General features: G+C 37.2%; 3 protein-coding genes across 3 annotated transcripts; all 3 read right to left on the bottom strand.

Moving 5' to 3' along the window:
* Nucleotides 1–2,768: 2,768 nt before the first annotated feature.
* LOC138312866 (uncharacterized) lies at nucleotides 2,769–3,845 on the bottom strand. Its single transcript, XM_069253600.1, has 4 exons — nucleotides 3,763–3,845; nucleotides 3,526–3,622; nucleotides 3,212–3,359; nucleotides 2,769–3,058 (listed from the first exon to the last, which is right to left on the bottom strand). Exons 1-4 carry the CDS (start codon nucleotides 3,843–3,845, stop codon nucleotides 2,769–2,771), a joined length of 618 nt encoding a protein of 205 aa, XP_069109701.1.
* Nucleotides 3,846–6,355: 2,510 nt separating this feature from the next.
* LOC138312867 (uncharacterized) lies at nucleotides 6,356–7,432 on the bottom strand. Its single transcript, XM_069253601.1, has 4 exons — nucleotides 7,350–7,432; nucleotides 7,113–7,209; nucleotides 6,799–6,946; nucleotides 6,356–6,645 (listed from the first exon to the last, which is right to left on the bottom strand). Exons 1-4 carry the CDS (start codon nucleotides 7,430–7,432, stop codon nucleotides 6,356–6,358), a joined length of 618 nt encoding a protein of 205 aa, XP_069109702.1.
* A 2,512-nt stretch (nucleotides 7,433–9,944) lies between these two features.
* Nucleotides 9,945–11,021, bottom strand: LOC138312863 (uncharacterized). The gene is made up of 4 exons (XM_069253596.1): nucleotides 10,939–11,021; nucleotides 10,702–10,798; nucleotides 10,388–10,535; nucleotides 9,945–10,234 (listed from the first exon to the last, which is right to left on the bottom strand). The coding sequence occupies exons 1-4, from the start codon at nucleotides 11,019–11,021 to the stop codon at nucleotides 9,945–9,947; spliced, it is 618 nt and encodes a 205-aa protein (XP_069109697.1).
* Nucleotides 11,022–11,814: the final 793 nt, after the last annotated feature.

An 11,814-nucleotide genomic window follows, 5' to 3' on the forward strand; every position in this document is an offset into this window, starting at 1 on the left:
AGATTATTTTTGTATATCCTGGTTCGGGCTCCACGCTGCACAAAAAAAAAGCAAAAGTATTTAAGTAAATAGAATGGCACAATAAAGAATACAATGAATAATTCGAAGTACACATTCGAGATGAACATGGCTTAGTAATGTGACAAAACAAAACCATAGAAAATGCACAAACTTACCATGTAATGCCTCGATAAGCGACAGGGCCTTGCTGCACGACGCAAATGATTACCAAGAAAATCAAGAAAAGTTTGATATCCATTTTGGTAATCCAAGTATTACAATAACAAGGAGCTACTCGCAGAGAGACTCATCATCTCCGCCATGGCCTAATTGCTAAGCAGCTAAGCAACACACATTTGACGTCACAACTAGTCTTTCGTCATCACCACTATGACGTCATACTATTGTAGAGAAGCAACCATGTGCATTCGCTGGTCAATATGGGGCAAATTCTGTATCACGACCGCGAAATAAAGTTGTGTAAATTTATTAAGGACGATGTCAGCATTGTATCGATACCTGTAGTCTATGTACATATATATCCTTTAGTGGCGTAAATAATCAAGCGAAAAATATCCGTTGTATAGTGCATGTACACGTCTAGAATTGGGAGATTCTTCTGTAAAGTAGCAACGTTTACACCTGTTACTGTTATTTGAGGTTGTATTGAATATTTTTGTATAGAAATAAACACCGTTGTTGATGTTGACGGTGGCAGATTATGTCTTATTCTAACATAATGAAGTGAAATAATTATCAATTATGGACATTTATTGAGGTTCCACCTGGGCGGTATAAATCCATATAGGCCGAATCAAACTTCTTTCGTTTTTATATTAGATATGGGGTTTCTTTAACAAATGTCAAAATGATTATCTGATGTACATGTTAATTACAAGAAATCGGTGTGGCTATAGGACGTCACCCTGGAGAACACTCAGTTATATATAATATTTGCATATTTCTGCATTAAGTACTAAGGTCACCACAGATATAAATTTGAATCTACTATCTATCATCACCGTCAACCAATTAGGAAAAAAACTGACAAAATTAACCTTTTAATTAATAAGGGTCGTTCTGGCAGACTTTTTCCATTAGTTAATAAAAAAGTTAGTTACTGTTCCTGCTAAGCGCTCAGAATAAAGGGAGAGTGACGACCCAGTGGGGTGTAATTGTTCAGTGTCTCTGGTGGTTTGTTTCAGTTAGACAACAGTATAAAACCGGCAAACGTTCCATTATTACAAAGATCCGCAATGCGAACATACTGCAGTCTTCCATATAGTATTTTATTTTGCTGAATTTCATAAATTTATTGTACTCGGCAATCTAAGTGAGGCTACTATGGCCTCAGACCACAATTACATTCACTATATGTACCAAAGAGAGAAAAAAATGAAAATTAAATATATTTGAAATTTAGGGGAAAAAAGTGATTTAAATAAAATTGAATTTAGGTATTAATTCTGAAGCGTAGTTGAGTAAGAAAGTGTCCAACAACATGCTTGTTTTCGAGATATTCTCACCTACATGTCACAAATACACAAACCTATAATATGATAGGGAAATCCGGAACCCGAAGAAAATCACTACTCAAGCCTCATAACACAATGTGTCCTACCGCACAATAAAGCTCCAAAAATGGGTTAAAACTAAATTATCCCGGTAGTACAGATATTAAAATAAAAACATATGTATAAAGTATACACATAACTGCAATAGCTAAAGCCAGAACAAAAGTTTTGTAATATCCCTAAAAATTAATAATGCACTACATTCGTCTCAACGACCGGGAAGTATTCTTGTTATCTGGGGGTCATTTCACACAGGGATATGAGAATCGGTTACAATTCATATCAATTCGCGCCTAGACGTTTTCGGGGTCTAGATAAAAAAAAATCGGTAAAATCGTATAAATAATGGTACTATACACGAATAGTAAAATGGTCACTCTGATGAGTAATTGATATAAACTGTAACTAATTCTCAAATGCCAATGATATTAGTGTCCACATATATAATATATGAAGGTACTAGCTAACGGTAACTGACCAGCACCGATCTCTGTAAACTCTGTATTTCCTGAACGACAAAGTCATGATACATCATTATATTAGGTGTCATAGCTGTAAACACACATTGTAAAACGTGCAACACAAATTATTTCATGCAAGCGCCGAATAGGACGTAAATTCAAAACACAACTCGATTCTCAATAGCAACATATTTTAATGAATTCTCTTAAATGCATATCAATGATCAATATTGACCATGTCATAAAATGGAAAATATCATCGAAATAACGCTATCGGAACTTATCTTGTAAACAACACAGAAAACAACACAGTCCAGTACCAAGACATTCTTCTCTACATGGCGATCACTCGGTAGCGACGTCAAATAGTTCAGAATGAAGTACGGAAAGTTGAAGATGAGAGACGAAAGCAGAGCGGAACGAACAGGTTGCAAGGATGGAATCGCCACCTCTGTCCCATCCTCTTGCATTCTTCTCCTCGGCAAGTGCAATGAATCTGAAATGAATATTTCAATCTTAGAACAACGTATATCAAGTAATGTAATGACGTTCATTTATTCCGCCATCTGCTTCAGCATGAAAATGAAATGTTTAAACAACCTTTACATTAGTCTAATAAGCACGGGTGCCCTGGGGGTAGGGTACTAATATAAGAGTTCCAAAGAAGGAGATTCACTTTAATAATGGGGAAAATACGTGTATCTCTATTTGTAATAACTGTAAATTTACAAACCTAGTAAGGCAGTGGGTACCAGGCGTTGATTTGACGCTGAACACAAAGCGGGAACAGAGCCAAATGTTCCTCCTCGAAATAGTCGCGGTACTTCCTTGCCCAATATAATTCATCGCGGGGGAGCTCCTTTGTCAAGTCTACTGACAGCTCAAGCCCTTGGCTGAACATCTTCATAGCATGGGCACGCTTTTCGAAATCCACTACATTCCACACACGTGGTTCGAAGCGCTTCCATGAAGCTCGCTTTGCTTGGCATGGATCAGTGCCACAGAAGCGGCAGAGTGAGCGACCTGTGAAAATGATAACGTATGATTGAAACATGTCATGGGATTTGTTAACTGGTATCTGCAGTTAAAATATAATAGAGAAAGCGAATCTTTCCTTTTTTGTACGATGACCGAACGCTGTAGAGAAAAATGATGAGGAATATGAATACTACTTACGAGCTCTCCATTCCCTGAACATGGAACGGACTGTTCTCCATCTTTGCTTGGTGCGCTTTCCAATCAGTGGTGCATAGACATATGCGTAAACAATCATCAGAGAAACAATTCCACGTAGCATGGTATAAAACACCTCATTTCCGATCGTCTGAAATAAATAAAACGATTATTGAATATGGCTCCAGGGTTGCATACTATGCTAATATTTCGACTGTTGCACGATCGAAGCATATATGCGCGTGTGACTACAGATCATATTTTCATTGAACAATACGTCGAGGTTAAACTTCATTTTGATTAAATACTGTACTCACCAACAGCAGATAGCCATGCGTTGGACAGGCTTTCGGAAAGTCTCTGGCGGTGAGATAATTTAAGATTATTTTTGTATATCCTGGTTCGGGCTCCACGCTGCACAAAAGAAAGCAAAAGTATTTAAGTAAATAGAATGGCACAATAAAGAATACAATGAATAATTCGAAGTACACATTCGAGATGAACATGCCTTAGTAATGTGACAAAACAAAACCATAGAAAATGCACAAACTAACCATGTAATGCCTCGATAAGCGACAGGGCCTTGCTGCACGACGCAAATGATTACCAAGAAAATCAAGAAAAGTTTGATATCCATTTTGGTAATCCAAGTATTACAATAACAAGGAGCTACTCGCAGAGAGACTCATCATCTCCGCCATGGCCTAATTGCTAAGCAGCTAAGCAACACACATTTGACGTCACAACTAGTCTTTCGTCATCACCACTATGACGTCATACTATTGTAGAGAAGCAACCATGTGCATTCGCTGGTCAATATGGGGCAAATTCTGTATCGCGACCGCGAAATAAAGTTGTGTAAATTTATTAAGGACGATGTCAGCATTGTATCGATACTGTAGTCTATGTACATATATATCCTTTAGTGGCGTAAATAATCAAGCGAAAAATATCCGTTGTATAGTGCATGTACGCGTTTAGAATTGGGAGATTCTTCTGTAAAGTAGCAACGTTTACACCTGTTACTGTTATTTGAGGTTGTATTGCATTTTTTTGTATAGAAATAAACACCGTTGTTGATGTTGACGGTGGCAGATTATGTCTTATTCTAACATAATGAAGTGAAATAATTATCAATTATGGACATTTATTGAGGTTCCACCTGGGCGGTATAAATCCATATAGGCCGAATCAAACTTCTTTCGTTTTTATATTAGATATGGGGTTTCTTTAACAAATGTCAAAATGATTATCTGATGTACATGTTAATTACAAGAAATCGGTGTGGCTATAGGACGTCACCCTGGAGAACACTCAGTTATATATAATATTTGCATATTTCTGCATTAAGTACTAAGGTCACCACAGATATAAATTTGAATCTACTATATATCATCACCGTCAACCAATTAGAAAAAAAAACTGACAAAATTAACCTTTTAATTAATAAGGGTCGTTCTGGCAGACTTTTTCCATTAGTTAATAAAAAAGTTAGTTACTGTTCCTGCTAAGCGCTCAGAATAAAGGGAGAGTGACGACCCAGTGGGGTGTAATTGTTCAGTGTCTCTGGTGGTTTGTTTCAGTTAGACAACAGTATAAAACCGGCAAACGTTCCATTATTACAAAGATCCGCAATGCGAACATACTGCAGTCTTCCATATAGTATTTTATTTTGCTGAATTTCATAAATTTATTGTACTCGGCAATCTAAGTGAGGCTACTATGGCCTCAGACCACAATTACATTCACTATATGTACCAAAGAGAGAAAAAAAATGAAAATTAAATATATTTGAAATTTAGGGGGGAAAAAGTGATTTAAATAAAATTGAATTTAGGTATTAATTCTGAAGCGTAGTTGAGTAAGAAAGTGTCCAACAACATGCTTGTTTTCGAGATATTCTCACCTACATGTCACAAATACACAAACCTATAATATGATAGGGAAATCCGGAACCCGAAGAAAATCACTACTCAAGCCTCATAACACAATGTGTCCTACCGCACAATAAAGCTCCAAAAATGGGTTAAAACTAAATTATCCCGGTAGTACAGATATTAAAATAAAAACATATGTATAAAGTATACACATAACTGCAATAGCTAAAGCCAGAACAAAAGTTTTGTAATATCCCTAAAAATTAATAATGCACTACATTCGTCTACAACGACCGGGAAGTATTCTTGTTATCTGGGGGTCATTTCACACAGGGATATGAGAATCGGTTACAATTCATATCAATTCGCGCCTAGACGTTTTCGGGGTCTAGATAAAAAAAATCGGTAAAATCGTATAAATAATGGTACTATACACGAATAGTAAAATGGTCACTCTGATGAGTAATTGATATAAACTGTAACTAATTCTCAAATGCCAATGATATTAGTGTCCACATATATAATATATGAAGTACTAGCTAACGGTAACTGACCAGCACCGATCTCTGTAAACTCTGTATTTCCTGAACGACAAAGTCATGATACATCATTATATTAGGTGTCATAGCTGTAAACACACATTGTAAAACGTGCAACACAAATTATTTCATGCAAGCGCCGAATAGGAAGTAAATTCAAAACACAACTCGATTCTCAATAGCAACATATTTTAATGAATTCTCTTAAATGCATATCAATGATCAATATTGACCATGTCATAAAATGGAAAATATCATCGAAATAACGCTATCGGAACTTATCTTGTAAACAACACAGAAAACAACACAGTCCAGTACCAAGACATTCTTCTCTACATGGCGATCACTCGGTAGCGACGTCAAATAGTTCAGAATGAAGTACGGAAAGTTGAAGATGAGAGACGAAAGCAGAGCGGAACGAACAGGTTGCAAGGATGGAATCGCCACCTCTGTCCCATCCTCTTGCATTCTTCTCCTCGGCAAGTGCAATGAATCTGAAATGAATATTTCAATCTTAGAACAACGTATATCAAGTAATGTAATGACGTTCATTTATTCCGCCATCTGCTTCAGCATGAAAATGAAATGTTTAAACAACCTTTACATTAGTCTAATAAGCACGGGTGCCCTGGGGGTAGGGTACTAATATAAGAGTTCCAAAGAAGGAGATTCACTTTAATAATGGGGAAAATACGTGTATCTCTATTTGTAATAACTGTAAATTTACAAACCTAGTAAGGCAGTGGGTACCAGGCGTTGATTTGACGCTGAACACAAAGCGGGAACAGAGCCAAATGTTCCTCCTCGAAATAGTCGCGGTACTTCCTTGCCCAATATAATTCATCGCGGGGGAGCTCCTTTGTCAAGTCTACTGACAGCTCAAGCCCTTGGCTGAACATCTTCATAGCATGGGCACGCTTTTCGAAATCCACTACATTCCACACACGTGGTTCGAAGCGCTTCCATGAAGCTCGCTTTGCTTGGCATGGATCAGTGCCACAGAAGCGGCAGAGTGAGCGACCTGTGAAAATGATAACGTATGATTGAAACATGTCATGGGATTTGTTAACTGGTATCTGCAGTTAAAATATAATAGAGAAAGCGAATCTTTCCTTTTTTGTACGATGACCGAACGCTGTAGAGAAAAATGATGAGGAATATGAATACTACTTACGAGCTCTCCATTCCCTGAACATGGAACGGACTGTTCTCCATCTTTGCTTGGTGCGCTTTCCAATCAGTGGTGCATAGACATATGCGTAAACAATCATCAGAGAAACAATTCCACGTAGCATGGTATAAAACACCTCATTTCCGATCGTCTGAAATAAATAAAACGATTATTGAATATGGCTCCAGGGTTGCATACTATGCTAATATTTCGACTGTTGCACGATCGAAGCATATATGCGCGTGTGACTACAGATCATATTTTCATTGAACAATACGTCGAGGTTAAACTTCATTTTGATTAAATACTGTACTCACCAACAGCAGATAGCCATGCGTTGGACAGGCTTTCGGAAAGTCTCTGGCGGTGAGATAATTTAAGATTATTTTTGTATATCCTGGTTCGGGCTCCACGCTGCACAAAAGAAAGCAAAAGTATTTAAGTAAATAGAATGGCACAATAAAGAATACAATGAATAATTCGAAGTACACATTCGAGATGAACATGCCTTAGTAATGTGACAAAACAAAACCATAGAAAATGCACAAACTTACCATGTAATGCCTCGATAAGCGACAGGGCCTTGCTGCACGACGCAAATGATTACCAAGAAAATCAAGAAAAGTTTGATATCCATTTTGGTAATCCGAGTATTACAATAACAAGGAGCTACTCGCAGAGAGACTCATCATCTCCGCCATGGCCTAATTGCTAAGCAGCTAAGCAACACACATTTGACGTCACAACTAGTCTTTCGTCATCACCACTATGACGTCATACTATTGTAGAGAAGCAACCATGTGCATTCGCTGGTCAATATGGGGCAAATTCTGTATCACGACCGCGAAATAAAGTTGTGTAAATTTATTAAGGACGATGTCAGCATTGTATCGATACCTGTAGTCTATGTACATATATATCCTTTAGTGGCGTAAATAATCAAGCGAAAAATATCCGTTGTATAGTGCATGTACACGTCTAGAATTGGGAGATTCTTCTGTAAAGTAGCAACGTTTACACCTGTTACTGTTATTTGAGGTTGTATTGAATATTTTTGTATAGAAATAAACACCGTTGTTGATGTTGACGGTGGCAGATTATGTCTTATTCTAACATAATGAAGTGAAATAATTATCAATTATGGACATTTATTGAGGTTCCACCTGGGCGGTATAAATCCATATAGGCCGAATCAAACTTCTTTCGTTTTTATATTAGATATGGGGTTTCTTTAACAAATGTCAAAATGATTATCTGATGTACATGTTAATTACAAGAAATCGGTGTGGCTATAGGACGTCACCCTGGAGAACACTCAGTTATATATAATATTTGCATATTTCTGCATTAAGTACTAAGGTCACCACAGATATAAATTTGAATCTACTATCTATCATCACCGTCAACCAATTAGGAAAAAAACTGACAAAATTAACCTTTTAATTAATAAGGGTCGTTCTGGCAGACTTTTTCCATTAGTTAATAAAAAAGTTAGTTACTGTTCCTGCTAAGCGCTCAGAATAAAGGGAGAGTGACGACCCAGTGGGGTGTAATTGTTCAGTGTCTCTGGTGGTTTGTTTCAGTTAGACAACAGTATAAAACCGGCAAACGTTCCATTATTACAAAGATCCGCAATGCGAACATACTGCAGTCTTCCATATAGTATTTTATTTTGCTGAATTTCATAAATTTATTGTACTCGGCAATCTAAGTGAGGCTACTATGGCCTCAGACCACAATTACATTCACTATATGTACCAAAAGAGAGAAAAAAATGAAAATTAAATATATTTGAAATTTAGGGGGAAAAAAAGTGATTTAAATAAAATTGAATTTAGGTATTAATTCTGAAGCGTAGTTGAGTAAGAAAGTGTCCAACAACATGCTTGTTTTCGAGATATTCTCACCTACATGTCACAAATACACAAACCTATAACATGATAGGGAAATCCGGAACCCGAAGAAAATCACTACTCAAGCCTCATAACACAATGTGTCCTACCGCACAATAAAGCTCCAAAAATGGGTTAAAACTAAATTATCCCGGTAGTACAGATATTAAAAAAAAAACATATGTATAAAGTATACACATAACTGCAATAGCTAAAGCCAGAACAAAAGTTTTGTAATATCCCTAAAAATTAATAATGCACTACATTCGTCTACAACGACCGGGAAGTATTCTTGTTATCTGGGGGTCATTTCACACAGGGATATGAGAATCGGTTACAATTCATATCAATTCGCGCCTAGACGTTTTCGGGGTCTAGATAAAAAAAAATCGGTAAAATCGTATAAATAATGGTACTATACACGAATAGTAAAATGGTCACTCTGATGAGTAATTGATATAAACTGTAACTAATTCTCAAATGCCAATGATATTAGTGTCCACATATATAATATATGAAGTACTAGCTAACGGTAACTGACCAGCACCGATCTCTGTAAACTCTGTATTTCCTGAACGACAAAGTCATGATACATCATTATATTAGGTGTCATAGCTGTAAACACACATTGTAAAACGTGCAACACAAATTATTTCATGCAAGCGCCGAATAGGACGTAAATTCAAAACACAACTCGATTCTCAATAGCAACATATTTTAATGAATTCTCTTAAATGCATATCAATGATCAATATTGACCATGTCATAAAATGGAAAATATCATCGAAATAACGCTATCGGAACTTATCTTGTAAACAACACAGAAAACAACACAGTCCAGTACCAAGACATTCTTCTCTACATGGCGATCACTCGGTAGCGACGTCAAATAGTTCAGAATGAAGTACGGAAAGTTGAAGATGAGAGACGAAAGCAGAGCGGAACGAACAGGTTGCAAGGATGGAATCGCCACCTCTGTCCCATCCTCTTGCATTCTTCTCCTCGGCAAGTGCAATGAATCTGAAATGAATATTTCAATCTTAGAACAACGTATATCAAGTAATGTAATGACGTTCATTTATTCCGCCATCTGCTTCAGCATGAAAATGAAATGTTTAAACAACCTTTACATTAGTCTAATAAGCACGGGTGCCCTGGGGGTAGGGTACTAATATAAGAGTTCCAAAGAAGGAGATTCACTTTAATAATGGGGAAAATACGTGTATCTCTATTTGTAATAACTGTAAATTTACAAACCTAGTAAGGCAGTGGGTACCAGGCGTTGATTTGACGCTGAACACAAAGCGGGAACAGAGCCAAATGTTCCTCCTCGAAATAGTCGCGGTACTTCCTTGCCCAATATAATTCATCGCGGGGGAGCTCCTTTGTCAAGTCTACTGACAGCTCAAGCCCTTGGCTGAACATCTTCATAGCATGGGCACGCTTTTCGAAATCCACTACATTCCACACACGTGGTTCGAAGCGCTTCCATGAAGCTCGCTTTGCTTGGCATGGATCAGTGCCACAGAAGCGGCAGAGTGAGCGACCTGTGAAAATGATAACGTATGATTGAAACATGTCATGGGATTTGTTAACTGGTATCTGCAGTTAAAATATAATAGAGAAAGCGAATCTTTCCTTTTTTGTACGATGACCGAACGCTGTAGAGAAAAATGATGAGGAATATGAATACTACTTACGAGCTCTCCATTCCCTGAACATGGAACGGACTGTTCTCCATCTTTGCTTGGTGCGCTTTCCAATCAGTGGTGCATAGACATATGCGTAAACAATCATCAGAGAAACAATTCCACGTAGCATGGTATAAAACACCTCATTTCCGATCGTCTGAAATAAATAAAACGATTATTGAATATGGCTCCAGGGTTGCATACTATGCTAATATTTCGACTGTTGCACGATCGAAGCATATATGCGCGTGTGACTACAGATCATATTTTCATTGAACAATACGTCGAGGTTAAACTTCATTTTGATTAAATACTGTACTCACCAACAGCAGATAGCCATGCGTTGGACAGGCTTTCGGAAAGTCTCTGGCGGTGAGATAATTTAAGATTATTTTTGTATATCCTGGTTCGGGCTCCACGCTGCACAAAAAAAGCAAAAGTATTTAAGTAAATAGAATGGCACAATAAAGAATACAATGAATAATTCGAAGTACACATTCGAGATGAACATGGCTTTAGTAATGTGACAAAACAAAACCATAGAAAATGCACAAACTTACCATGTAATGCCTCGATAAGCGACAGGGCCTTGCTGCACGACGCAAATGATTACCAAGAAAATCAAGAAAACTTTGATATCCATTTTGGTAATCCAAGTATTACAATAACAAGGAGCTACTCGCAGAGAGACTCATCATCTCCGCCATGGCCTAATTGCTAAGCAGCTAAGCAACACACATTTGACGTCACAACTAGTCTTTCGTCATCACCACTATGACGTCATACTATTGTAGAGAAGCAACCATGTGCATTCGCTGGTCAATATGGGGCAAATTCTGTATCACGACCGCGAAATAAAGTTGTGTAAATTTATTAAGGACGATGTCAGCATTGTATCGATACCTGTAGTCTATGTACATATATATCCTTTAGTGGCGTAAATAATCAAGCGAAAAATATCCGTTGTATAGTGCATGTACACGTCTAGAATTGGGAGATTCTTCTGTAAAGTAGCAACGTTTACACCTGTTACTGTTATTTGAGGTTGTATTGAATATTTTTGTATAGAAATAAACACCGTTGTTGATGTTGACGGTGGCAGATTATGTCTTATTCTAACATAATGAAGTGAAATAATTATCAATTATGGACATTTATTGAGGTTCCACCTGGGCGGTATAAATCCATATAGGCCGAATCAAACTTCTTTCGTTTTTATATTAGATATGGAGTTTCTTTAACAAATGTCAAAATGATTATCTGATGTACATGTTAATTACAAGAAATCGGTGTGGCTATAGGACGTCACCCTGGAGAACACTCAGTTATATATAATATTTGCATATTTCTGCATTAAGTACTAAGGTCACCACAGATATAAATTTGAATCTACTATCTATCATCACCGTCAACCAATTAGGAAAAAAACTGACAAA

The sequence above is a fragment of the Argopecten irradians genome, unplaced genomic scaffold, assembly GCF_041381155.1.
Source record: "Argopecten irradians isolate NY unplaced genomic scaffold, Ai_NY scaffold_0499, whole genome shotgun sequence".
Lineage (NCBI taxonomy): Eukaryota > Metazoa > Mollusca > Bivalvia > Pectinida > Pectinidae > Argopecten > Argopecten irradians.

Excerpts from the sequence above, each read along its gene's own strand:
- LOC138312866 (XM_069253600.1), bottom strand. The coding sequence starts at position 3,845 with ATGGATATCAAACTTTTCTTGATTTTCTTGGTAATCATTTGCGTCGTG. Across the intron at positions 3,623-3,762 it reads GCTTATCGAGGCATTACATG|CGTGGAGCCCGAACCAGGAT; the intron begins GTTAGTTTGTGC and ends TCTTTTGTGCAG. Across the intron at positions 3,059-3,211 it reads GTTCAGGGAATGGAGAGCTC|GTCGCTCACTCTGCCGCTTC; the intron begins GTAAGTAGTATT and ends TCATTTTCACAG.
- LOC138312867 (XM_069253601.1), bottom strand. The coding sequence starts at position 7,432 with ATGGATATCAAACTTTTCTTGATTTTCTTGGTAATCATTTGCGTCGTG. Across the intron at positions 7,210-7,349 it reads GCTTATCGAGGCATTACATG|CGTGGAGCCCGAACCAGGAT; the intron begins GTAAGTTTGTGC and ends TCTTTTGTGCAG. Across the intron at positions 6,947-7,112 it reads CGCATGGCTATCTGCTGTTG|ACGATCGGAAATGAGGTGTT; the intron begins GTGAGTACAGTA and ends TATTTATTTCAG.
- LOC138312863 (XM_069253596.1), bottom strand. The coding sequence starts at position 11,021 with ATGGATATCAAAGTTTTCTTGATTTTCTTGGTAATCATTTGCGTCGTG. Across the intron at positions 10,799-10,938 it reads GCTTATCGAGGCATTACATG|CGTGGAGCCCGAACCAGGAT; the intron begins GTAAGTTTGTGC and ends TTTTTTGTGCAG. Across the intron at positions 10,235-10,387 it reads GTTCAGGGAATGGAGAGCTC|GTCGCTCACTCTGCCGCTTC; the intron begins GTAAGTAGTATT and ends TCATTTTCACAG.